This window comes from Myotis brandtii, unplaced genomic scaffold (assembly GCF_000412655.1).
Source record: "Myotis brandtii unplaced genomic scaffold, ASM41265v1 scaffold8, whole genome shotgun sequence".
NCBI classification, from domain to species: Eukaryota; Metazoa; Chordata; class Mammalia; order Chiroptera; family Vespertilionidae; genus Myotis; species Myotis brandtii.
The window spans coordinates 126889-154150 of NW_005371219.1; the positions used below are offsets into that span (position 1 = coordinate 126889).

Consider the following 27262-nt stretch of genomic DNA (forward strand, 5'->3'; position numbering starts at 1 on the left):
AGTCAGAGCTTTAAGATGCAATTATTTTTTAATGGTTTACCCTCAAGAAAATAGATATTCAGAAATATTTCACATACTGTTTTAAATTCATGTAAGACATTGAGATTCTTATAATTTCAGGGGTCGGACTGGAAAAATTAGAGTGCAGAGTCTGAAGATTGGATTGATGTCTCTCTCTAAAGGTCTCTTAGAAGAAAAATACAGATGTACGTAAGACCATTTTTATACTGATAGTGTTTTTAGTAATGGGAATGATCATTTTATTGGAGATTTACTTTATATGATTGGCTAGTAATAATAGTTTCCATTTTTTTTAACCCTTACTCTACATGTCCAGGCTACACTGCTTCCTTTCAAAAGAAAAGATCATAATTTTCTGTGATTTTAATGTAGTCAATTTTTAAAGGTACCAAATGTGACACACTTCAGGAAGATGTATGCCTTGCTTAGGCACTAAGACAGGGTGTCAGAGTAAATCACTAAAAATTGAAGACATCATAGTCTGTGGGATGTGGCAAATTACTGTCATATTTACAACGTGTTTTACAAAGGAGACTTTTCTGGATGAAATGTAAGGACAGCCTCTTCCAACGAAGGGTCTTTTTGGAATTTGGTCTATTGTCACTTTATGCCATGGGGATACAATAGCAGTGCTGTGTTGCTGGCACAATTAGTGCTGAAATTCAGAAACTTAGAACATTTTGGCAGTATTTCAATATGTTTCTTTGTATCTATGTGGAATTGTAGTTCTGTAGCTCCCACTATCATTACTAATCCCTTCCTTTTATCACACACCATGAAAAGTGAACTTGAATTTTGCTCCTGCCCTCCTGGAGTTTATCACTGAAAACAGTGTATAGAACCAAGAAAATGCTACAATGAAAATTTTGGATGGTTCTCAGTTTGTGTGTGTGTGTTTTAATATATTTTTATTGATTTCAGAGAGGAAGGGAAAGGGATAGAGAGATAGAAACATCAATGATAAGAGAATCATTGATCAGCTACCTCCTGCAGGCCTCACACTGGGGATGGAGCCTGTGCCCTGACCAGGAGTTGAACCACGCATGTGCCCTGACCAGGAGTTGAACCCTGACCTCCTGGCTCATAGGTTGACACTCAAACACTGAGCCATGCCGGTTGGTTTTTTTCTTTTTTTTTTTTCACCATCTCTAACTCATGGGAACCTTACACAATTACTTTATATATATATATTAGCTGAAATTTTGCCAATGATATATTTGGCATCCAAAGGAAATGGATTAACTTGTTATCCTCAGTTGTATTTTATATTTTTTTCTCTTTTTAAAAAATGAGCTGTTTTTAGAAATAATTTTACTTTAATTCCTGTTGTGTTGTTTTAGAAAGAATTTTAATCTGTATAATTTTAAAGCAGTTTTTCTCCATTGTAGATAACTAGAAAAAATAAATCATTCCGTGGTGTTTAAGCAGCTAGAGTAAACACATTTTATTCATGTCTTTAAAAATTCAAAATTAGTGTGAGCTGTGCCTCCCTCAAAACCTGTTACAACATTGGCCCATTACCCATCTGATGTGAAAAAAAAATAGGTTAAATACAAAGGAAGCTGCTCATTTTAATTAACTGTCCAAAATATCATTATATGTTTTGAAGGGACATTTTTGCATCTGGCAAAGATGAATTAGTTGGTTACATTATTTTTAAATGTTCCTCTGAGCTGATTTCTTTTCATCTTAAAAGTTAAAAATATGGAGATATTTGTAAAGCAGTAATTTCCATGAGCAGACCTTAAATTCTGAAATTTTCTGAACCCATTTGTTTAGAATTAGAAGAATCATCTCCACACTTAATAAATATATAAATTACATGGTGGTTTGATAATCTATGTTTCCCTATTTTCAGTTAGTTAATGAATGACTCAACATTGATTTAAAAGAAAGATTAGAACAGTCTGATGAATTTCAGAGGGAAGGCAGGTGGGTGGATGGGGGGGGAACAGATTAACCAAAGGACTTGTATGCATATATGCTTAACCCATGGACACAGACAATAGTATGGTGAAGGTTTGAGCCAGAGGGCAGGTTTGGGTTAGAAGGGGACATCTGTAAAAAAAATAGAATAAAATAAAGATTATTTAAGATTTTTTATTTTTTGTCTAAAATCTTACTCCTATCTTTTGAGGGCCTCTCCTTGGGCAATGTGTGCCTGGTCCCTAGAACTCTGTGTGTCTGCCTGATGGTAACCACATACCACTCATACGTAAGCCCCACACCATTCATCTGCACTGCTGTTCGTCATTCTGGAGAGCCCCTTGGAATTCTGTGAATTCCTGTCTTTCCTCAAGCAGTTCTATCCTCCTGGATTTCTTTCCTTGTTTTACATGGGTCTCTTCTATCTACTCTTTTCTTTTTCTAATCCTCACTCAAGGATATATTAATCCATCTTAGAGGGAGGGGAAAGGAGGGAGAAAGGGAGGGGAGAGAGAGAGGAGAGAGAGAGAAACATCCATGTGAGAGAGAAACATCCATCACTTGCCTCCTAAACTCACCCGATTGGGGTTCTAAATGCAACCTAGGTATGTTCCTTGACCTGTAATCAAATCCACAACCTTTTGGTGTATGGACAATGCTCCAACCAACTGAACCACTCAGCCAGAGCTATCTTCTCTATTTTTTAAGGCCCATTTCATACCCACTTCCCCAAGGGGTCTTTTCCAGATGTCCTTCCACTCCCTGAGCAGGAGTAGCCCTCATAGAAATTCATGTATTCTTCTCTTGGGGTACTTTCACTCCTCCTTTTAGTCAAGTTATCAGTCTGCTTGTCCTCCTTCTCAGACTGAGCAGGGCTCCGCCTTGTCCTCTTTGCCACTGTCTGTGCTCTAGCAACTGTCATGCCCACTAAAGATGTTTTATACATGAAGAGTAAGGATGGGAGCCTTTACTGTGAACCTCCACTAATCCTTACTGGCTACAAGTTGCCTGTATATCAAAGCATCATGGGAAGCAAACAAAGTTAGGACCAGATTGTGAGGACCCTATAGATCAGGCTTCATTCAGAAGGCAGTGGAAGACTATTAGTTTTCTACAGCACATGTTTGTTTGTTTAATTTTTTATTGAGGTGGTATGTATATAACATTATATAAGTTTCAGGTATACAGCATTATAATTTGCTATCTGTATACACTATAATATGTTCACAACCAAAAGTCTATTTACCATCTATCAACATATATTTGACATCCTTTACCCCTATTGCCCTACCCCACTCCCCTTTCCCTCTTGTAACCACCAATCCATTGTCTGCATCTATGCCTTTGTTTTTGTTTTGTTTGTTCATTTGTTTCTTTTTTGTTGTATATTTTGTGTATGAGTGAAATCATATGGTTTTCATCCTTTTCCTTTTAACTTATTTCACTTAGCATAATAATCTCATGATTCATTTCTGTCAAAATGGCAATATTTGATCTTTTTTATGGTTGAGTAGTATTTCATTTTATATGTGTATATAAACCAGATCTTCTTTATTCATTCATCTGTTGGTTGTCACAGAGGTTGTTTTGATATCTTGATGTAAGTGAATAATGCTGTAATAAACACAGGGGTACATACATCTTTTGGATTAGGGTTTTTTATATTCTTTGGATAAGTACCTAGAAGAGGAACTGCTGGATCATATGGCAGTTCTATTCTTAATATTATGAGGAATGTTCATGCTGTTATGCATAGTGCAAAGCTTTTCTTTTTTTTAACTGACCCTCTTTAATCAACTTTGTACCTTATTATGTACATGTTGAGAAACTGTTTAAAACTTATTAGTTTGACAGTGGCATAAAGGATGAAATGGGAGGGTAGTAAGCAGGCTATTCTCTGAAATTAAGAGAAGGAAAGCAATGTAACATGTGGGCTTCCTACCATTTGGAGTAGATTTAGAGATTTAAGCCTTTCTGCATTTAAGAGTAGAAAGAGGTTGGAGGGAAAATAGCCAGAAAAAGAAAGCAGGAAGAATTGATATTCTAAAGAGTGAAAAATGGGATCATATTTAAAAGTGACAGCTCAGATTCAAAAAATGCAAATGGAGATAAAAGAAGAAGTTAAAAATGTAAGAATGGAAATGCTATTTATTACTTTAAAAACTAAAAATAGCTAAAAAAGGATAGATTCTTAAAGAACAAGACAAATACTTAAGATAGAAATGTTTTTGTTCCAATGTTGTTATATAATGTAATGACTGTACATACTCCTTTCTCTCACCCGATTAGTGGATCTCTTAGAGTTGAATACAACAAATGAAGTTTTCAAACAGCACAAGCTGAACCAAAATGACCAGCTCCTTAGTGTTCCAGATGTCATCAACTGCCTGACAACAACTTACGACGGCCTTGAACAGCTGCATAAAGATCTGGTCAATGTTCCGCTCTGTGTGGATATGTGTCTCAACTGGTTGCTCAATGTATATGACACGTAAGTTTTTATTTTTTCCCATTAAAGTACAATTCTTGAATGACATATGTTAATAATACAAAATACATACATTTTTAAAGTGAAAATCCTAAAAGTGCTTTCAAAGTACTTTATCCAGTGGAAATATTTATGTTAATAGTTGCAAATGAATGACTTTCCAAAAATTGAGCCATTAACCAACAGTAAAACAAAAAGGAATGTCCATCCATTATTTTAAGATTTTGCTTTAATTACAAAAGCTGTCAAATTTGTAGGGTCTTTTGTTTTTTGTTTTGTCATCATGCTAAAGGAAACCTAATTTAAGTAAGTTCAGTTTCCTTCTCCTTCTGGAATTTCTTATAGTATCTTTTAAAGTCAATATTTTGTAGTTATTTTTATGAATTAAAATAATTTACTGCCTCATAATAATCTGTAATTTTTGTGTGACAACTTAAGAGCAATCAAATGGCAATTAAAATCATTTTACATCTCTTTTGGTATTAGCTTCACTTATTGCAAAGATAGTTATGTATGTACATGGTCTTTTAAGTAAGTTATGCTGCAGGGCACTAATATCTGTAATTTCATTAGATACTCATTGTTACATAAAGAGCACTCTCAACTCCCAGAATAACTCAATTGCCATTAACTTGAGTTTTTGAATGTGACAGTGCATTTGTAAAATAATTCTAGAAAGACCTGCTGTGCGCTGACATTTCTGAACTATTAGGAGGAATTATTCATTCTTCTGGTAGGGGGTTAAAATATGTGAAGATGAAATAAGAAAATGAGGACTCTTGTTTTTCTCTCACACCCTGAAAGTTCTCTTTCCATTAATTAGCTGTATGAAGATTTGTGTTTATCAGCCTTTCATTAGGTTTAGAGAAAAAGAAGATAGATGATAGTTCATAAGTACACACACTTAACAGCTGATTCTGTATAAATAAGTGATGATGACAATAGCTCTAGAGATGATTTAATTAAAGTTTGCTTATACTTTGGAGTAGAAAAATCTTTTCTTTTTAAATATTCACAAATATCATAAAGTTTTTTAAATAACCCAATAGCCTTTGTGTGCTTGAGTATTCTTAAGAAATTCCTTGAGAAGTTATAGCATGAATCTCAATTACCATAATGAATTTGGGATTTATTATATCCTTGTCTGATATATTTTAATACATTTTATTTTAATGCAACTCTATCCTGCTATGGTAAAATAAAACTGTTAGCCATTATGAACTATTACGTTGATTTTCAATTTTTTAAACCTCCAAAAGAGACATTTTCTATAGTAAATTCACCAAAATAGCTGGTCAATTAGGTGTTTTTACTACAAAGCCTATAAGTTAATTTTATATCCCGGGAAGAAGGCTAAATTCATAGCATATTTAGGAACTTCATTAAGCCCTGCGGAGTACGGCAGAGGTGCACATCTTGAACCATATTTAAAGAATTGACACCCTCGACAATGACTGTGGCTCTAACACACTGTATTAGTTTGCTCCGCTGCCATAACAAAGTACCACAGCGTAGATTAAACAACAGAAATTTATTTTCCCACAGTTCTGGAGACTAGAGTATAAGAACAACATGTCAGCAGAGTTGGTTTCTTCTGCGGCCTCTCTCCTTGTCTTATAGGTGGATGTCTTCTCCCTGCATCTTCACATGGTCTTTCTTCTGTGTGTGTCTGTGTCCTAATCTCCTGTTCTTATAAGGACACAAATTGCATTATGGTCCAACCTAATAGCCTCATTCTAATGTAATTACCTCTTTAGAGATCCTATCACCTAATACAGTTACATTCTGAGGTACTGGGAATTAGGACTTCAACATATGGATTTTAGGGAGATATAATTCAGCCTATGACACAGATACATGCTGTTTACACTGAACAGCCCAAAGGGAATACTGTCACTTAGTTGGGAAGGAAGCAGTGTGTGAAATGTCATATTCTAGGAAGTTATCTGTTTGTATATTTCTGTTTCCCACCATCAAATGTGAACACATGAGAACTGCTCTAAGATACTGTTTCTTATTTAGAAAGACAATATCTTGAAATTTTCCATTAAAAGCTTTTAAGATATATCTCCTTTTCATATCAAAGAAATATAGCAAAGACCAAAGTGGGTCAGAATGATGTCTAGTCTGTTTAGTTTTTCTATCTTGAAGAAATATCGTGAATTAACCTTGGGAAAAAAACATGGTCTCTTATATGACAATAGTGTCAGATGGCCAGAGTTGATTGCCCAAATCTCTCTAATAACTATGACTTATTCATGTATCTAAACAAGAGTGTTTAACTCTTTTCAAACCATTAGTTCCTTTTGAGAATCTGATAGAAACTCTTCATCTACTCCTTCCAATGCACCAGAAAATAATGGACCCTAAGAAGTCTCTGAACCTTGGAAATGTTGCCATGATCTAACCCTTTCATTCATCCAGCTGTCTGACATTCATTCATTAACCATATGCATTGACTGCCTTACTTTGTGTAGTATGATGCAGACAGAACTAGCATTTGTAGCTCTTGAAGTATACTCAGCCCGCTCTTGAAATATAGACAGCAGATAATCAGACAGCAGATTGTAGAATTCTAGAAGTAGGACTATGAGGACCTACCATTTTGCCCTCTTTCTTTTACTGATTAAGAAACTGACCCAGTGAGACAAGACAATTTATCCTTGGCCACCTATTGCATATTAATGGTAGGTATAGCACTAATATTCATTTTTTAATATTGCTTGATTATTCTTACCATATTGCCATATCTAAGAAAAAATAGTACTTTAGAAATTATTCTACATTTACTGTTTCTTTGAAGTTTTAATATGTTTCTCCCTTCTCCTAATATTCTAAATTTTGTTTTAAAAATCTGTTTTCTTCTGTTATGGATAATAAGAATGCAAATATTTTATTCTGGTTGCTGTGTGATTTGGTAACCACTTGACTTCTGACATCTTAATTTCTCATCTGAAAAATTGTAATAAAACATCTGCTTGGATCACCACACATAAGTGACTATGAAGGCCAAATAAACTAATATGTAGAAAGGTCTTCATAAATAATAGAAATGAAATTGATTCCATTTGTAAGAGTTCACAGCCTCACTCAGTCTTTATCTTCCCAGGGTAAAAAGTCTTAATTTCAAAATCTTCCTTCTACATTTAATGGAAATCAAAATTGTTTAAATTATTATTTAAAGTAATAGAAGACTTGGTTCAAATGCTTTTGTCTCTGCGGAAAATATTAACCTCACTTGCTGCAGTGTGAGGTTATTTTTTTCCACTTTTCCAAGATAGATATAAATTGTACGGTGCATATCTTCCCAGTTAAACTAACGTCAGGAGTTAACTATGAAAACTATCAGGAAACAAAATACTTAAGTGTTGGGTTATGTCACCCAATAATAAATTTTCTTAGCTCCCTATTGCCCCACAAATCCAGATACTTTTTTTTTTAACATCAAAGCCCTGCGTTATCTGGCCCCATATCACCTGGACAACTTTATCAACAATTTAGCCTTGATGCAGGTCCTTGCCACCTCAGTGAGTCTTGTCACTGGCACTCACAGGCCTCCCTCTATTTATTCTCTTCCTAAGCTTTTCTTGTGATACTTCCTCCTAGTTGGGATAGGTGAGCCATGTCATGCTCCAGTGTTCAACTTACGTTTTTTTAATCAAATGTTGTTATGCTAAGGACTATTTAGACAAAGCACCAATCATTAATTAGTCAGCCACAATTAACTTATACTTGATTATTTCCATACATAAAGGTTGGTTTTGTATTTTCTTTTGATTCTCTAGTTGTTTCCTTGTCTCACTTCCACAGTTAGTGTGTGAGCATATCATGGGTAGGAATTGTGTCTTGTACTTTTGTAGTGGTCCCTATGGTATGTAGAACAATGCTGGGATCATCGTAAGCCTTCATAACTGTTGGTGGTGTGATGAATGGATGACTGACATTTTCAATAGTCTTCCTGATGATTTTCTTTTCTTCTGTTGACACCACAGACTGGAGGTCATCCTGTAATGCCCATCATTTTGATCTTTTTTCCCCATAAGGGATTGCTTTGTCCTTAGGCATATTCATGTACTAGTCTATCCACACAGCCCTTTGTTATCTTCTGCAAATCTACTGTCTGATTATGTCCAAAGAATAAAATTTCCTGATTTTTGGAGGAAAGAAAAGAGACATTGTCTATTTTCATATGATAATTAGGAAACGCCTAAAAAATATTAAGTAGAAGCAAAATTTCTAGCCGTTTAAGATATTTCTATAATTGTAAGAGACTGGAATATATATATTAACTTAGAAATTCTGCTTATAATAGTTACATTTATTTTTAAATCTATTACTTGTTTCATAGGTAAATTCTGAATGTTGTACACATACATAGTAAAGGTTCAAGAAGTTTGTTGGGTATGATTTAATATAGATATAGACCCTAGGCTATTGAGGGATGGTTTTGAAAGTACATTATAGCAATACCTAAGCATTTTTTTAAATTTTATTTTATTATATGTCATGATATGTATACAAAAATTTACCAGAGTATTTACAATTTGTGAATGGAAGATATCAATTAATATTAATAGTAAAAATATCAATAAGATCAAGACTTAAATGCAGTTTGACAATAAGACTACCTAAAATTAAAGTACCATAATACAAATATTTGCTTGTTTTTGAATAGCATGAATTACTAAATGTTATGTATTCATATAATTATGTAAAAATTTGTTTATAGGTTTTAAATATGCTTCATTTATAAATTGAAAACATATTTTAAGAAAATTAACAACAATTTAACTGAAAACTGATTCTGAATATGAAATGTAAAGATAGCAATAAAGACTTTTTTCTTGACTATGTTCTATTCCATAGCAAGGATCATCATATTGCTAATTTTTATAGTTTCTGCATTTACTTTCCCCATCCCCAGGATCTAGTATAGCAACTAACATTTGGTAGACAGCTCAGTATTTCTTTGATAAATGATGGAATAAGACAACTTTCTGCTTTAAAATAAAATAATTTTTTTTCTTTTAGTCCACTTATAAGTAAAATTGAAATGGTCTCTCATTGGTATAGTGTAAAGCTATTTTCTCATGTTGATTAATTAATACCTTTTAAATTTAATTATAGCTTAATACTTCCCCAAATAGAGATTCCACACCTATCTGTTTAAGACCAATAGCTAGTGTAATTGCAATAGTAACACAAAAACTGCATGGACAGAGACCCACATCAATAAAGGCAATACATGCAGTGTTTGAGTATTCAGCAGTGAGAAGCTCTCAGTATATAGTTGATTTTTCAGTCATTTTTTTACTTTTGATCTTAGATATATCTTGCTGAATTAACTCACATGCATATTATATGTATCTATTTTGAATCTTGCATTTATAGTTACTAATAGATTTTAACTCATAGTATTTATAAAAATTATATATTTTCAGCTTTATAATTAAAGTTTTAATTTTGCCTTAATTTGTTCTTCCTAGTTTATATATTTTGTGTAATGTGACTTCAGGCTATATGTTTTTCAAGACCAGGTCAAACATACTGTTAAAATATGTAATGAAATTATGGTGTAGGTTTAACATTAATTATTAAACATGACTAGAAAAGTCAGAGCTTTAAGATGCAATTATTTTTTAATGGTTTACCCTCAAGAAAATAGATATTCAGAAATATTTCACATACTGTTTTAAATTCATGTAAGACATTGAGATTCTTATAATTTCAGGGGTCGGACTGGAAAAATTAGAGTGCAGAGTCTGAAGATTGGATTGATGTCTCTCTCTAAAGGTCTCTTAGAAGAAAAATACAGATGTACGTAAGACCATTTTTATACTGATAGTGTTTTTAGTAATGGGAATGATCATTTTATTGGAGATTTACTTTATATGATTGGCTAGTAATAATAGTTTCCATTTTTTTAACCCTTACTCTACATGTCCAGGCTACACTGTTAGGGTGTTAATACATAGTGAACTTGTGTGTAATGAAAAGCTGATAATAAAGATCAAGAGGTGAAGTGCCTTGGTGGAGTGAGAACCAACTACAAGTTGTACCTCATTTAATTCTGAGAATAATCATCCCATAATGAAGTAGGCATTGTGATTTCCATTTTTCAGATGAAAAAATTAGGGTGTTAATACATAGTGGACTTGTGTGTAATGAAAAGCTAATAATAGGATCAAGAGGTGAGGTGCCTTGGTGGAGTGAGAACCAACTACAAGTTGTATCTCATTTAATTCTGAGAATAATCATCCCATAATGATGTAGGCATTGTGATTTCCATTTTTCAGATGAAAAAATTAATGCTGAGATAGGTTACAAATCTAGTCAAAGGCTGCAGTGACAAAAATTGCGGGGCTAGAATTAGATCACAGAGTTTTCTGACTCTAAAGCCCAAGCCTTTTCTATTTCTGTATATTTCCAATACTTAAAAATATATATATTTATCAAGATAGACTAAAACTGTAATAGACATAGTTAGACAAATAATTAAATGAAGGGCATCTTGGCATTTGGAAAATAACAGGCCCACAGACAAGAGAGACCTGCCTTCGAACCTCAGCTCTGCCACTTAGTAGCTGAGTGACGGGGCAGGTGTTTTTACCCTGGTGGCACCTCCCACCCTCTTCAGGCCTTCCTCAGAGTATCCCTTCATTAGATTCAAACAACACCCTGGCTTCCTGCTTATAGCTGGTGGCCCATTTGCCTCATCAAAAACATATTTACAAAGATCCTTTTCAGTGGCCTTTACATCTCTTCTGTGCTAATCTATTGGATCTTGGGTTTTAGATTGTGACTTTTCTCTGACCCATTCCCACATTCTTACACTCCTTTTTATTTCTGGCTATGACATCAAAAATGTGAACATTTATGAAAATTTAGAAATACGTCAACATTTCTAATGCTAATATTAACCTTTTATGTTTTGTGTGTAGTTTTACCTTAATGGTGGCATAGCAATATAGCTACCTGTCTCAAAAGAGGAAAGTTGGACATGATTAATCTTGTTGAACACGTGCACTCCTCTGTACAGACTATTACGCATGTGCATCAACTATTTACCTAAGAGGCCTCTTCCCAGGAACAAGTTTAAAATGATCTTCATAGTAAGAATCCTGGACAAATATTTCCTGGCCATGATCATCTTATTTTTGACAAATGAAGAGAAACAAGTAGAACTCTAATAAAATTTAAGTGAACAAATGATAATAAAAATTAAATTTGTCTTAATTAAATTTGCTTTCCCTATGTATACTTATAATTAAAGCCATATTTCATGATAATTACTATGTAAATATCACTGAACCCAGTTTAGTTGTTTGAAAGTGCACTGTTGACAGTGTTAGATCTGGCATTATTCTCCTTTAAAATAAAGGGAATATACATTTTGATCTGATATTCATTTATCAGTGTGGTTTTTTATGGTTTGTGAGATCCAATAAATATTTACTCCCCTTTCTTCTGTTCTTGGAAACTTCACATGAAAAACATTTAGAGTTTTCGTGATTATGAATTTTCAGAATTTCTTTTCAAAAAGTATTAGTTTCTGTAACAAAGTGGGTGGTTTTTACATGAAATTTCTCCCCACTCCTAAAGTAACTTATTTAAGCATATTAGCTTTATTTCTTGGAACAAGCTAATAACTTTAAATCTTCAATATGTTTCAAGTGGTGAATGGAAGATAAGCAAACACTGGAAAGGAGAGAAGAGTTTTAATTTTATTGAAACAGGAAAGCTATGAAATAAATTAGAGTTTTCTTAATGAATAGAAAAGCCTAAAGAACTATGTAAGCAAGCATGAGTTTTGTTACTATGTCTTTAAAATTTGAATAAATGTATTTTAGTACATGAAATGAAGTAAAGCAAAAATAATTTTTATAGCTAATAAGGAATGAGACTGATTGGGCCTAAAAAAAACACACCACAACTACACATCTAAAAATAAAAGACACTTCCTTGTACTTCTTAGAGTTTTTTATCTAAAATAGATTTGAGTATAATAATCTTTAAAAGAAGTAAATATATACATATGTCTATAATAGAATATTAAATTTAGGAGTAAACACAAAATGTTAGTAAACAAATCGTTAAAATGTAAAGATTTGCCCTTACGGCACATTTATTCCTTTGACAAGTCCTGAGAAGCTTCGTCTTGGCTCACTGTCTTTCTCAATAAGAAGGGAAATCCTTACTGAAACCACTGAATGAAACCCACACGTATTTATTGTACCATTTGTAAAGGAAATTTGTAGTTACTGGTCTATTTATATGTATTGACATACAACAGGAGGTTGTTTTCAGAAGCATGTGGTTCACCAGCCCCTGATTACAGACACACAGAATATCAAGGTTGTCAGAATTCAGGAAACGACTAATTGATTCACGTCCCCATGATTTTTTTTTTTAATCTTCATTGTTCAATCCCCATCACCAAAGACATAAGAGAACACTTTGGGCAGATGGAAGTTAACCTCTTGCCTCTCCTCCTTGCAGATCTCTTTAAGGAAGTGGCAGGACCGACAGAAATGTGTGACCAGCGGCAGCTGGGCCTTTTACTTCACGATGCCATCCAGATCCCCCGGCAGCTGGGAGAAGTAGCAGCTTTTGGAGGCAGCAATATTGAACCCAGTGTCCGCAGCTGCTTCCAACAGGTAAACACACGGGATTGCTGGTGTACAGGGTGTACTGAGGAAGGGTTTTGAGAATGTTCCAAGAAATGGGACAGGGAACTTGGGCTGGAGCCAAATGGTGGAGGACGTTGGGTGCTATCTCAGTAAGTTGTATTTTGTTTCTTAAGGCATATTTGATTCAAGGAATAGCTACCATCTCAAGAATAGCTGCTTCTCAATGTATAAAATCCAAACTCTTTAACACGTGCTATCAGATTGCTGTGGTGTGGCCCTGCCTTTGCCCTGGCCTCATCTTGTGTCACTTGTCCCCTTGCTCCCTGCTTTCTACCCACACTACTTCAGTCCCTCCATTCTTGCCTTAGTGCCTTTGGACATGTGCACTCTATTCAGAATGTTTTTCCATATCTTCTGCCCACAAACTCTTTTCTCATCACCAATCTTTATTTATTCTTTAGATCTTTCCTTAAATCTAAAACCCTCTGAAAACCCTTCCCTGACCTCTTTAGAAGAGGTTATGTGTCTTACTGTATTCACCTGTATCACCTCTGCCTTCTTAGGGTGCTCATTACAATTATAATTACATACTAAATTGTATATTTGCCTGTTCAGTTTTGTTCTTTCATAAAAATCTAAGCTTCATGAATAAGGATAATTTTTACCTTTTTATTATTGTATCCCTGTGCACAGTGCCTTGACTATTACAGCTACTTAATAAATATTTCAGCCCTGAGTTCCTTGGAGGCAAGATTTTAAAACATATATAAAATAAAAATGTTATTAAAATAAGGTCTTTTCTTTGAGAATTTATGTGCAAAAGGAGAACGATACACAAAGTTTTATACTGGTCTAAGTTGTTGATGTTAAACTGGAAAAAGCATGTTAGTTTCTTCTTAGGTGCAAAAAGAGAATGATACACAAAGTTTTGTTGATGTTAAACTGGAAAAAGCATGTTAGTTTCTTTTTAATGCTTACTATATATAAAGCATTTTAGAACTGTTACTAGTGATACCATACATTTGCTTAAAGTACAGCCTACAGATATTTTCTCAAAGCATACTCAGTGATTTATCATTGAAGAGAAAAAAATGCTCACACCATCTTTTTAAGGTGAATTGATGTTATGGGTTATTACGTTTTATAATAGCCATTTTTCTTGTTTTAGAGAGAACAAAAAATACCAATTGAAAATTCTAAATGTAATTTCCTATGTCCTGGTTCATAGAATGACTTAGACAACAACAGAAGAAAGATGTTGGTACAAATTTAATTTGGCACATATGAAAATAAATTAAGATGTTAAGGGTGTTAAGATTTGCAAGGGGGACTAAGATGTTTCATACATTTTGTTACAAATTTTGAAATCTTGCCAAGAACATTCATAGTACTGTGCCCCCAGTGTGATGTTGTAACAGGACTGGAGCAGGACATAAAAATAACCGTTTTTATGTACCATTTATAATGGCCTTCACTTTTGGAAAGTAATCAGTGAGTTTTTGCTTTCACACATTTTTACTGTCTTAGATGAGTGAATTTTATGGGATTAAAGCATATATGTGAAAAGAATACCTAGAATAGTGCAGGTTTTTTGTTTGTTTGTTTGTTTTGTTTTTTAATCTGAGTATATGAAAGTACTGGGTTTTTTTTTCTTCTTCCTATATGACAATATTCTCTCTCTCTCTCTCTCTCTCTCTCTCTCTCTCTCTCTCTCTTGCTGTTGTTATTAATCTTCACCCGAGGTTATTTTTCCATTGGCTTTTAGAGAGAGTGGAAGGGAGAGGGAGAAACAGAGAGAAACATCAATGTGAAAGAGAAACATCAATTTGTTGCCTCCCCACATGCATCCTAACCAGGGCCAGGGATCAAACCTGCAACCAAGGTACGTGCCCTTGACTGGAATCAAACCCAGGATCCTTCAGTCCACGGGTGGATGCTCTATCCACTGAGCCAAACTGACTAGAGCTGCTTTTTATCTTTTTAAATTCTAGAATTTTCTGTCCTTGAAGAACCTTAAATATTTTATGATTTAACTGACGTGGAAAGAAGTACATAATGTTTAATTGTGCACAGATTTTTCAGAAGATTATGAAGCAGCAACACTTGCTGCAATTTAAATAAATAAATTTTCTTCACATTTAATGTATTTACTTCTTCACCAGAATAACAACAAGCCAGAGATAAGTGTGAAAGAGTTTATAGACTGGATGCGTCTAGAACCACAGTCCATGGTTTGGCTGCCAGTTTTACATCGAGTGGCAGCAGCTGAAACTGCAAAACATCAGGCCAAATGCAACATCTGTAAAGAATGTCCAATTGTTGGATTCAGGTAAGATCTACCACAGACGGTGGCAGGAGACAATTTTCTGTTCTGTAGATGTCAGCTCAGTGTATGTCTATCATCCCTTCCATTCATTCCTATTGGGGGGTTTGCCTTCTAAATAAATGAGATGCTCAGCATAGTCTGTCTAAAATGCCATTTCTTATAGCCAGTACATGAAGCTTGTTATTATTATTTTAATATTATTTTGCAATATAAAGAACAACATAAACTGATGAACAAAAATAGCTCCAGAGGCAGAGAAGCATTGAACAGACTGTCAAACCTCAGAGGGAAGGCAGGGGAGGGTGGGAGAGGGGTTTCTGTTCTGTAGTTGTCAGCTCAGTGTATGTCTATCATCCCTTCCATTCATTCCTATTGGGGGGTTTGCCTTCTAAATAAATGAGATGCTCAGCATAGCATCTCATTTCTTATAGCCAGTACATGAAGCTTGTTGTTATTATTTTAATATTATTTTGCAATATAAAGAACAACATAAACTGATGAACAAAAATAGCTCCAGAGGCAGAGAAGCATTGAACAGACTGTCAAACCTCAGAGGGAAGGCAGGGGAGGGTGGGAGAGGGGTAGAGAGATCAACCAAAGGACATGTATGCATGCATATAAGCCTAACCAATGGACACAGACACAAGGGGGGTGAAGGCATGTGCTGGGCTGGGGAGGCGGTAATGGAGGGAAAAGGAGACATATGTAATACCTTAATCAATAAAGAATTAAAAAATATATATTATTTTGCTCCAGAACCAAAGACTTTTCTGAATTTCTATTACATATTTCACAGAAATGTTTATGCATGATAATTGCACAAATCATTATACATATATGGCCCTGATGGGATTGGGTGACGTTCTGAGGCCTTTGGGTTCAAACTTGGTAAGCATAGAGCAAAATTTAAATAACAACTGAGAAGTAAAGTAATGGAGTTACTTTGTTTTACTTCTACCAAGTTTGGTGTGAAGTAGATTAACCCTGTTTACCGGCACACAAGGAGCACTGCTCACCACTGCACGTTAGTGTAATCAGTGTCAGATTCATCAGTTTGTGGCCACAAAGCAGAGAGTATAGGGTTAAATGTTTGCCCCAAGATGAAGTGTCTTGACTGTCATAGTCCTTTCACCTCCTTGTATTACGATAAGTATGCATTAGAATATGTATGTTTCTCTTATACAAGGGATATAGAAAGTAATCCCAGTTGGATTTGGAAGTCAATTATGAAAAATTCAAGACTACTCAGCAGTGGAATTCAGGTTCTGTATGTGCCTTTCACTCATTCCAAAAGAGGAAATAACTAAGGTGGTGATTTCGCCGATGGAGGGTCAATCAGCATGGCCTGGATTGGTTTTGTTGTATATAGTATCAGTGTCAGTGTGCTGGACTAAACAAATTGCTGTCAGTTGGCTGACTTTACCAGCATAGTTTGTATGAAAAGTATTGTTGCATTTTCTGGGAATGGCAAACTGAGAAATTGAGTGTAAATATCCTGTCATCCAGGCATGGTATGCTGGGAAGCCAGTCCAGAGTGTGAAGATTCTGAGTGCCTGGTGCCAGCGAGGCTGTACAGTCTAGGAGGATGGAAAGGCAGGTAGTCAGTGGGAGGCAGAATCAGCATGAGCCTGGCAGCCAGCGGAAGTCAGAGGGCAAACCCTGGGTGAGGAAGATGGAAAAGGTCCATTGATATGCAGCACGTTTCTTGGAGAGGCTAAGTTTAAAGCACCTGGTAGACAGGCAGACAGAGACGAAAGGAATAGCTGGAATGTAGCAAACTACGAGTGGGAAGATAGTCCAAATAAGATATAACCATCAGCACTAATAATCACTGCTATTCTTCCAGTGCTTACTGTATGTCAGGCTCTGTGCTCAAACACTGCATTTGTTATTTCATTTACTCTCCATAAAAACCCTGAAGATTGGCAGGATTATCTCTACATTACACGTGAATGAACTAAGACTCAGAGATTAGGCAACTTGCCCAAGGCCAGATATCCAATAAGTGAAGACAAAACTGGATTCAAATATAATCTCTTTGACTCTGCTGTTCATGCTGTTAGTCAATGTGGTATTTTTTAAAAAGCAGGCTAGATTTTTAGAAGAGGTGAGATTTGACATTAAGAAACAATTAGATGATACTGAACAGAACAATAGATTTAGGACATTGATTATTAGACCAAAAGTGGTATGCTATATAAAAAAGTAATGTGAAATCACAGGAACCATCCAGATAAACTGATCAGGAGAGACTGGCTTATGTAAAGCCTGCTACATACAGCCATGCTATAGCCCAGGGAGATGTGGAGTGATGGGATTTCTCAGAGTGAAGGAGAGGACAAAAGACTCTAAAAGTTATTAGCATTTGATTGTACTTTTAATGTTTTATTTCCTAAATAGAAAAAAACTGAAACAATTGTAGCATAACATTATGATTCAACACAGTTGAGATGTGGGTACATGGATATTTATTATGTTACTAGAGGCCCGGTGCACGAATTCGTACACCAGTGGGGTCCCTTGGCCTGACCTGCGGGATCAGGCCGAAACCAGCTCTCCGACATCCCTGAGGAGTCCTGGTTTGCAAGAGGGCACAGGCACAGGCCAGGTTGAGGGACCCCACCGGTGCACGATCGGGGCCGGGGAGGGACTTGGGAGGTTGGCCAGCCAGGGAGGGACCATGGGAGGCTCCAGGGTGTGTTGGGCCCGTCTCACTCAGTCCTGATCAGCCAGACTGCAGCAGCAAGCTCACCTACTGGTTGGCGCGTCTTCCCCCTGGTAGTCAGTGCACGTCATAATGAATGGTTGAGCGACTTTAGCATATCATTAGCATATTACACTTTGATTGGTTGAACGGCTGACCAGACACATAGCATATTAGGCTTTTATTATATAGGATACTCTCTGCTTTTGAATAAACTTGAAATATTTCATAAGAGACAAATGAAAGAGCAGTTACAATAAATAGGTGAACGATATTAAATGTTGAATTTTAGGTATTTAATGTAAATTTTGTATATAGATGTCTCTAATATAAGATGTGGAGTTGACCAGGTAGGTGGTTAGAGATCAAGGTTATAGCAGGACGTGCAGGAGGTGCTGTATTGAGAACTAGCTCTGGAGTCTGGCTGCTTAGGTTTGAATCCTGAATCTACCATTTGACTGTGTGACTTTGGATAAATTACTTGGCCTTCCTGAATCTGAGTATCTTCAACTTCAAATTCAGAGAGCGTTTCCTCCCAGGAATAATTAATGTATGAAAAGTGACTAGGGCAGTACCTATCACAAAAAGAGCAAGCAGTCAATAAATGTTAGCTCTTGTTATTATTACCGAAACTAATAAACATTAGTGGGATAGTAGGTCAGCCTATAGGTGATATTACACTGTTTATTGAAAAGCCTGAGCAATGATGATGCTCAGCAGAAGGCAAGATAAGAAAGATGATCAGAGTTCTCAAGAGAAGTGAAGAATCATCGTGTTGTAGAAATCAGAAAGAGGGCTTTAGAAAGATGGTAGAGATGTTAGGTGCAAAGAGAGATTCTAAACATCAGATGTAAGAACAGACCTTTGATTTTGGAGGTCACTGGTAATTTTAAAAAGAACTCTTTCCAGGTCATGATAAGGTTGGAAGGCACATCTCAGGCTCAGAAAAATAAGGGGGTTAGTATGTGCAAACAACTTGCTCAAGGAGTCCAGCTCTAACTTGAAGTAAATATGTCAGTGTTATCATCTTCCTTTTACTTGCATATATATTTTCCCAATTTTCTATTTTGAGAATGTAGTCCATTTAAAATGTTTAATTTCTGAACAGAGGAGAAACAGATCTAGAGCCGATATCTGGTTTAGAGATGAGACTAAGCAAAGGTTCCTTCAAACTAATCAACTTAATGATTGCACAGAGATTATCCATGGAAAGAATAATGTAAGAACAACTCCAATAATAAAACAGGGCTGAGACAGAATGGGTCCTTTAGCTCTTAGCTAAAGGATTGTCTCTTTCTCTGAGCTACAAGGAAGAATGGATAGCCAACTCCAGAACTAAAACTAAAAGAGTATGGGCCTTGTAGAATAATGTTAACTTTTTCCAGGTTGACTCTGCTACCACTTTGTGTATATATATACATATATATATATAAAATTTATTTATTTATTTTCCCTGAACTTTTACAAATCCTGCTAGAGTCTTTCTGTAATTACTTCCAAATTAAATTTTAATGAAATCTTGGATTTGCAGAATGTTTTGTAAACTGGGAATTGTTTCAGTTAGGATTACATACAGCTGCTTAATAGAAGCATAAACAAGTTAGAAGTTTAGCTTCTTTTCATGTAAAAAAAAAAGTCCTAAGATAGAAATCCAGGACTGAATGGTGGCTTCCCTATCATTTGGGTCCACTGTTCTTCCACCTCCCCCCCCCCCCCCCCGCCGCCCCCCCACACACACATCCCCAGTTTTGAGATAAAATTGACATATAACATTGTGTAAATTTAAAGTGTATAATATGTTGATTTGATATACTTGCTGCAAAATTATTACCTCCATATTGTTAGGAAACACCTGCATCATGTCACATAATTACCACTTCGTTTTTGTGGTAAGAACATTTAAAATTTTCTCTCTTAGCAACTTTCAAGTATACAATATAGTATTATTAACTATAATCATTATGTTACACATTAGATTCCTGGAAATTTTCCTCTTATAACTGGAAGTTTGTACCATTTGACCAGCATCCCCTTTTCATAGTTCTGGCTTTATGCTCTGTCATCCTTAACACGTGGCTTCCATTTTCAAGGTCACCCCATGCTAACAGAATGGCTGTTCTTCTTATTCTTTTTTTTTTTTTTTTACTTTTTTATTGAATTTTTTGGGGTGACATTGGTTACTAAAATTACATAGGTTTCAGGTATACAGTTCTACAATACATCATCTGTGTATTGTATTGTGTGTTTACCATCCCAAATTGTCTCCTTCCATCACCATTTATCTCCCCCTGTCAGAATTTCTCTTCTTGATGTCAGGTTCATTTTCCAGGAAGGAGGAAGCGGGGCCATGCTTCTTCCCAACTGAGTTAGTCCCTTGAAATCCCACCCAATGACTTTGACTTGTATTTCATTGGTCACCACCATCAGCAAGAGAGACTGGAAAACATATTTTCACAGGGCACACCACCCACTAATAGTACAAGGGTCTGGTACTAATGTAGGGAGAATGGCCTTTTGCCATGGAGTGTTCAGAAATAAACAAACTCCATTTAGAAGACAAGATGTCAGTCATATTTGTCAAGACATGCATAGGTCAAGAAATATTAGTGTAGGTGAATGTTTCAGACCAGGTTGCTTCCCTGCCACAATAAGCTGGATGTAGTAGTGTATGCTGATTTATTTTCTTGAGATCGATTTGCAAGAGCTTTTTGCAGGTCATTTTAGAAGCTACTCAGCACTTAATGGTTTACAGTATTAATCTCACATACCCTTTACATTTTGTTTCCATTTTCATTCTTAGTCCTTTTCTTTATTATTTTTTTTTCTGTAAATTTATGTTCTTAGTTACTACCTGCCATTCTGGCAGATGAAGAATCTGGGAGATATTTTCCATTCTGAAACTTAAAATTTAGAGTTTCACTCCTCAAAATAAGATTCTGCAAATGAAGAGCGATGTACAGTGTCACTAAGCAAATTCCATGTTTGTGGCCAATATACTTTTGTAGTGATTTGGATGAATGAAATTCCTTCCACAAATGATTGATTTGGACTAAATATAGGCATGCAAGCCAATGTATTTTATAATTTTATTTTCTTCTCTCTAGGTATAGAAGCCTAAAGCATTTTAACTATGATGTCTGCCAGAGTTGCTTTTTTTCGGGTCGAACAGCAAAAGGTCATAAATTACATTATCCAATGGTGGAATATTGTATACCTGTGAGTACTGAGCCAGTGTTTGTTTGTTTCAGTATATTGCCTTTTAATTAACTAGCATCTGAAATTATTCAGTTTAAATAACTTTGGGGCAAAAGTCACTTTTAAGGTGATTTAATTATACTTTCTTGTTTTGTTTTGTTTTAAATAAATATATCTATATTATGTTTATTAACAGAATCATTATACACTTTTCATAAAAATTAATTAAATTTTATTTCTGTCTGTGATTTTAAACAACTTTCTTGGCAGCAGACTCTATTAAGAGCTCATGCTGACCTACATTGAAAATGATACTGTGTGATAGGAAGTCATGTTTCTTGTAGACATCTTTAAAATATGTTTTAATAATTACATATTTACATTAAAAATAATTTAGAAAATTAGAGTAAAAAATTCATAAATCTAGCTCCTGTTCAAGCTACCTTCCAGTATTTTTCCATGTCTCTGATTTTAAGATTTTGTTTACTTTTATATTTATATAAGTTTGATTCTGCTGTTTTCAGTGACCATGTTGTGTAATAAATTTTCCTCTCTATTGTCACATAGTATAACTTTTCCTTTTTACAGATTATTTAATTGAGTGAATTACTCTAAATTATCTAACCATTACCTTAAATTTGGATATTTAGCTTATTTTCAATTTTCTGATATTATAAACAACACTCATAAATATAATTGTAAAGATTGCTTTTTCCATATTACATATAAATTACACTTCCATATAATAAAGTACTAGAAGTGAGTGACTATGAGTGTTTTCATAGCCAAAATACTTCATGTCATTTTTCCAAAAGAGGCTTATGCCATATTATTATTATTACATTTTGTTAATGTACTGATTTTACTAGGGCTTCACTAGCACTGGATATTAATTCATATTGTTCCTTTTATATAAAGCTATGCTTTCTGAAGTGATCTTCATTTTCTGTCAACAGCTATTTTTTAACCTCCTTCCAAATAGTGAGCCAAAATTTATTCATAGAGCTATACATTTTCTTTGGTTAGGGAATTGAGTTACTTTTTAGACAGTGTTGCAGAATTATAACAGATAAAATATTCATAGTGCACAATAACTTCAACTAGGAAAAAATTCCCCCATGAAGATGTGTGAAGTACCATTTATTATTGTGATTAACATACTTATTCATGCAACAAAAAATATTGAGTACTCACCATGTGTCAGACACTGTTCTCAGCCCTGATAATTCATCAGTGTATTATCAAAATAGACAAGATTAGGACTCTCCTGGTACTTTCCATTTAGGAGAAGGTGATCTTTGATAAGGAACGAGGAAACAAATGAAATCATTACAGATTGTAGTAAGTAGGTCAGCAAATTGCCTTTAAAGAAATAAATGGATAATGAGATAAAAGGTTACAGGAGGCACTTTAAATTAAAAAAAGTAAGTTAATATCTTCCTGATATGTTAACATTTGAGTTGAGATTGAAGGAAAAGAAAGAATTACTTTACTTCATATGTATAGAACTAGTAGAGGGAAGAGACAGCACACAAGGGAGTCTGGAGGTGAAGAAGAGTTTGGTGTGATTGGGGCACAGGAGAGAGCATATTCCACAAGGGGAGTGTAGCAGGTGGCACTAGTATCTACTTTGAAGTGACCAAAGCAAAATGAAAATGTGGTGCCCCCTGTTAAAAAATTATTGTGATATTCAAGATGGCAAAAGCAGAGCATTGGGCCAAGTTCAGAGCTCTCTGAGCATGGGACCCTGTGCAACTGCACAGGTTACATGCCCATAAAGCTGGCCCTGTGGGGTGGGAAAGAGGTGGAAAAGACTTGGGGACCAACAGAAACTGGAGTGAATTTCATAGAAAGTGAATTTATCCTATCTCAAAGGGAGCGTAGTAGGAGATGGGGTTAAGAAAGTCAGGTATCAGATTGTGAGACCCTGTGGGTCATTATAAGGGACTTGGATTGGGGAGAAATATAGTATTAATATTTACATGGTCATAGCTAGAAATTTAGGGAACTGTATAAAAAGCTAATGTCAAAATGGAAAAAATAATAGCGTAAGTATATGTTAAAGATCTATAAAAATGACTACATATTCAAAAATGTATAAAGAAAAGATATATAAAATTACTATTTTTCTTGGTTTTAACTACAGTAATCCCTAATGATTTTGCAAAATACCCACAAAATTTGAAATCTATATCTCTTCCCTATCAGTCATTGGCCAGTGGGGGCATGCTTGAGTATCACTGATACACTGATGAATTTCACTTTCCAACTATCATTTTTAAATTAAATTTGTAAATTACCTAGAACCCTTCTTGTTATATAGTCCTCCCAAAGTCATTGTTAGTATGCCTAAGATTACAGCTTACCCTGCATTGTGCAGGTTGGCTCCCTTTCTTCAGACATGCTTTGGGAAGTCCTTTGCCCATTTCTGAAGTTTTCATAGTGATCTTAATCAGCAACCTACATTCATAAATCATCTCTTATGACTCGTTATTTTCTGCATTTGACCCCACAACTTTGGATAAAATGGAGAAATCCATATAAGTTGAGTCTTTGAAAGGCATAGCCCTGAATTTAATATTAATAAATTACTTGATTTAACAGTTGTCCTCTCTTTTTCTTTTTAGTGAGCTTTATTTATGGTGCATCCATCTTTTACCCAACATTCCCTAAACTCAGTTGATATCTGCCTTAGAAAATGAAATCAAATGTAAAAATGTCCATGCAATGATAATAAACACCACTTGAGTGTTAAGTGGATCAGACCTTTCCGTACAGATCTTCATGTTTGCATTTCTCATAGCGCATCTCCATTTGTATCTAGGAAAGTGTTCTAGTTACATTAGTCTTGATTTCGTTCTCCTTTACATTTAGCTAAATCACAATGTTTCTATATTTGAAGCTTATGTTTTTGAAACTTATAAGCCTTATCTTAAACCCTCAGAGCTCCAGAAATAGTTCTTGGAACATATCAGCTTATTATCTGTAACAATGTTTGTCTTTAGATCTAGGAAGACTAATGGTGTATGAATGAGCTATCATAATTTATGAAGGTATTTTGTGGAATTGATACCTGACATTTATATATAGAAATGAAGTGGAATTTTTCTCTCCAAGAAATATTTTTTTAACTCTTATTTTCCCTGATCATTCAATAATCCAAATTTGTACATTTGATAATTCATTCATTAGGCTCAATAAGAGTTGAAGACAGACAACATGATATAGACTATATTTAATACCTGTCACCATTCTCTCTATTCATTAAAATCCCACCTTTTCACAAAAGCAGCTCAGCTCTTACTTTGTACAGAAGAACTATTCCCAAGCTATTCTGTCTCCCCTCACCAAAACAATGTCATTCTGTGATTTCTACCAATAGCCCTTACTTTACCAGTTAATATTTGAGTCTGTGTTATCCTGTATTCTTATTTTGTTTTGTTTTGGTGTGTGTGTGTGTGTGTGTGTGTGTGTGTGTGTGTGGTGCTTTTGCCTCTTCTGTTGTCTTTTAAATTACTTGAGGACTCTTTTTTTTACTATGCTTGGTTAATTCTGGTCCATAAAAGCTAAATGAGCTCATATCTGCTGTTATAAATACTAATTGGAGAATATTAAAGCTGCAAAGGATCTAACTAAGTCATTCTCATTTTAAAGAAAAAACTAAATCTTACAAAAGGTAAATGATTTGTTCAACATCAGTGGCATTGGCCATAGATTTATTATTTAACTCCATTGGGATGTAGTCATAAGCAAATAGTATTTTCTGTGTATTTTCAGGAATATTATATTCAATGGGGACCCTGTTTTATACCCGGCATATTGTTGGGGACTGGAGATACAGAGAAAATATAATGAATGGAAGATGACCTCTATGTGGGGAATTTCAACAAAAGACTATAACATTTTTACATGATTAAGTTTATGGATCAAGATAATAGTCAGATTTTTTTTCTTATTACCTGCTCACTACATGTTCAAATTTGGGGATTGCCATTTTATTTTTAAGATGGCTACACTTTATATTATTTTCATTTAATTTTATAATGAAAATTACCCTAATTGGATCTTTGTAAAAAATTATCTATATTCTCTGTTGCAAATAACCTAAATTGAATTCAAATTAGAAACATTTGTATGTTAGAACATGTGATAGTCGGTTAGAGAAAGAGGATGATGAATTTTACATATGATTTATAAGAGTTTTTGCAATTCCTTACAGGGTTGGATAGGGTTAAATATGATGGAAAATGGAAAACATTTAGAATTGCTACTGAGGGCAAGCATGAGTCACCAAAAATTGAGTAAATTAATTGCTACACTGCCACCAGAGTGCAGCTGAGGTTAATTGGCAAGGTTTGCAGTCTGTGACTCTGTCATTGCAGCTGCTTTAGAATTAAAAGGTGGTAGGTATAGTTGAAGGCCAAGAGAGTAAAGGATTCAAAGGTGTTAGTGGTACTAGATTGGATTTGGGATATCTCTATGCTGAAGAAATCCCAAAGGGGTTTGAGGGGCTAGAGATCAATATCCTGGGGACAAGAATGGATTTACTCATATTAAAAAAGTAGGAGCAAGGGTAAGAAGGTTCCAGGCAGTGAAAGTTTCTCCAAGATAGAGATTTGGGAATGAAAGATGTGTTATGATGAGTCCTGAGGTGTGGCCATATCCCAGTGTGTGACTGAAGGGACATGAAAGGTTATACAGATGAGATGGACTTTAGAAGACTATCAGTCTCTAGAAGTGACAGATGATACTGTGTCTGGTCAAGTCCAGTCAAAGGGAGTGGACAGGCACTTTGTTTTAGTGGCTGATCCGCTGAGGCTAAGGGGAAAATGGTGTTACTTCTTTCCTTGGCATTTGTGAGGGAGAGATTATACAGCTTCTGATGGAGATGATCGTAGGGGAGCATCAGGATTCACTGAAGGAGAAAGGTTGAAATTTCAGTTATGAACAAGATGTAGGGAAATGTGTTCATAAGTAGGAGAACACAGAGTCCACGCTAGCGGGGACAGAAGGGTAAACAGACAAAGACTATGTGCATCTGGTGAGAGACAGTGGCCCAATCCATGTACGGAAAAGGAGAAATGGGGAAAGGCAGTAAAGTACTTCCCCATTGGTCAATACATGTATCAGCAACTGAAGGTCTGGCCAGCATAGGAAGGTGTTCTGAGAGACATGTTAGCTCAATTAGCTTAGGGAAGGGATGGGATATTTGCAAAATTTTATTGCCAGAAAGGTTAGCAACATCAGCTACTCCCAGCATTCAAATTGTTGGGGTGGAATCATTGCAAAATTCGCTGCTTACGTGCTTGTTTTGGATAGGACTAGTTTGTACTGATAGTTTTGTTAAGATTTTGGTGGGAAGAGGGGAGGATAAGGAAAAAAAAAATGCCTCAATGGTAAATAGCTTATTAAGTCAACAACACCTAAGACAAAATTTGTATTGCATTTTTAAAGCAAATGCATGTTAGTTTTAAAGCAACAGTTATAAGCATATTCTTGCTGGTATTGGCTAATATGTTGAAAAATAAACCAAATATGTTCAGGGTTTTCAGAACCTGTAAAAAAAATCACAGTTCTCTACTAAAAAAATTTTTTTTAAGTGTAAAGTAAAATCACATCTTTAAAAAAACATAAACCTATATGTTGTTGAGAAGAAACAAACAAAAAACAAAGAAAAATTAGAAATAGTTGTCTTGTGTTGTCCACTCTGTCCACCGCTGCTAGCATCAATGTATCATCTACACTAATAAAAGAGAAACATGGTAATTGGCGTACGACGCTACCCTTCCCATTGGCTAATCAGCATATCCTTATGCAAATTAACTGTCAGCCAAGATGGCGGCCGGCAGCCAGGCAGCTGGAAGCGAGCAGGGAGGCTTGCTTGCTCCAGTGACTGTGGACTCCAACGTTCCCCGCCTGACTTGCCGGCCTCTGAGTTGCAACTCTAAGCAACTATGTACTATGTTGCAAAT

General features: G+C 35.2%; 1 protein-coding gene across 1 annotated transcript in view; it reads left to right on the forward strand.

Annotated features, from left to right (window-relative positions):
• Positions 1 to 27262, forward strand: part of LOC102259189 (utrophin) — a 124731-nt gene that overhangs the window by 92054 nt on the left and 5415 nt on the right. Inside the window, exons 11-14 of the mRNA XM_005883699.2 lie at positions 121 to 206; positions 12935 to 13092; positions 15228 to 15394; positions 21200 to 21311. Coding sequence (XP_005883761.1) covers positions 121 to 206; positions 12935 to 13092; positions 15228 to 15394; positions 21200 to 21311 — 523 coding nt within the window. The remainder of the gene's footprint in view (positions 1 to 120; positions 207 to 12934; positions 13093 to 15227; positions 15395 to 21199; positions 21312 to 27262) is intronic.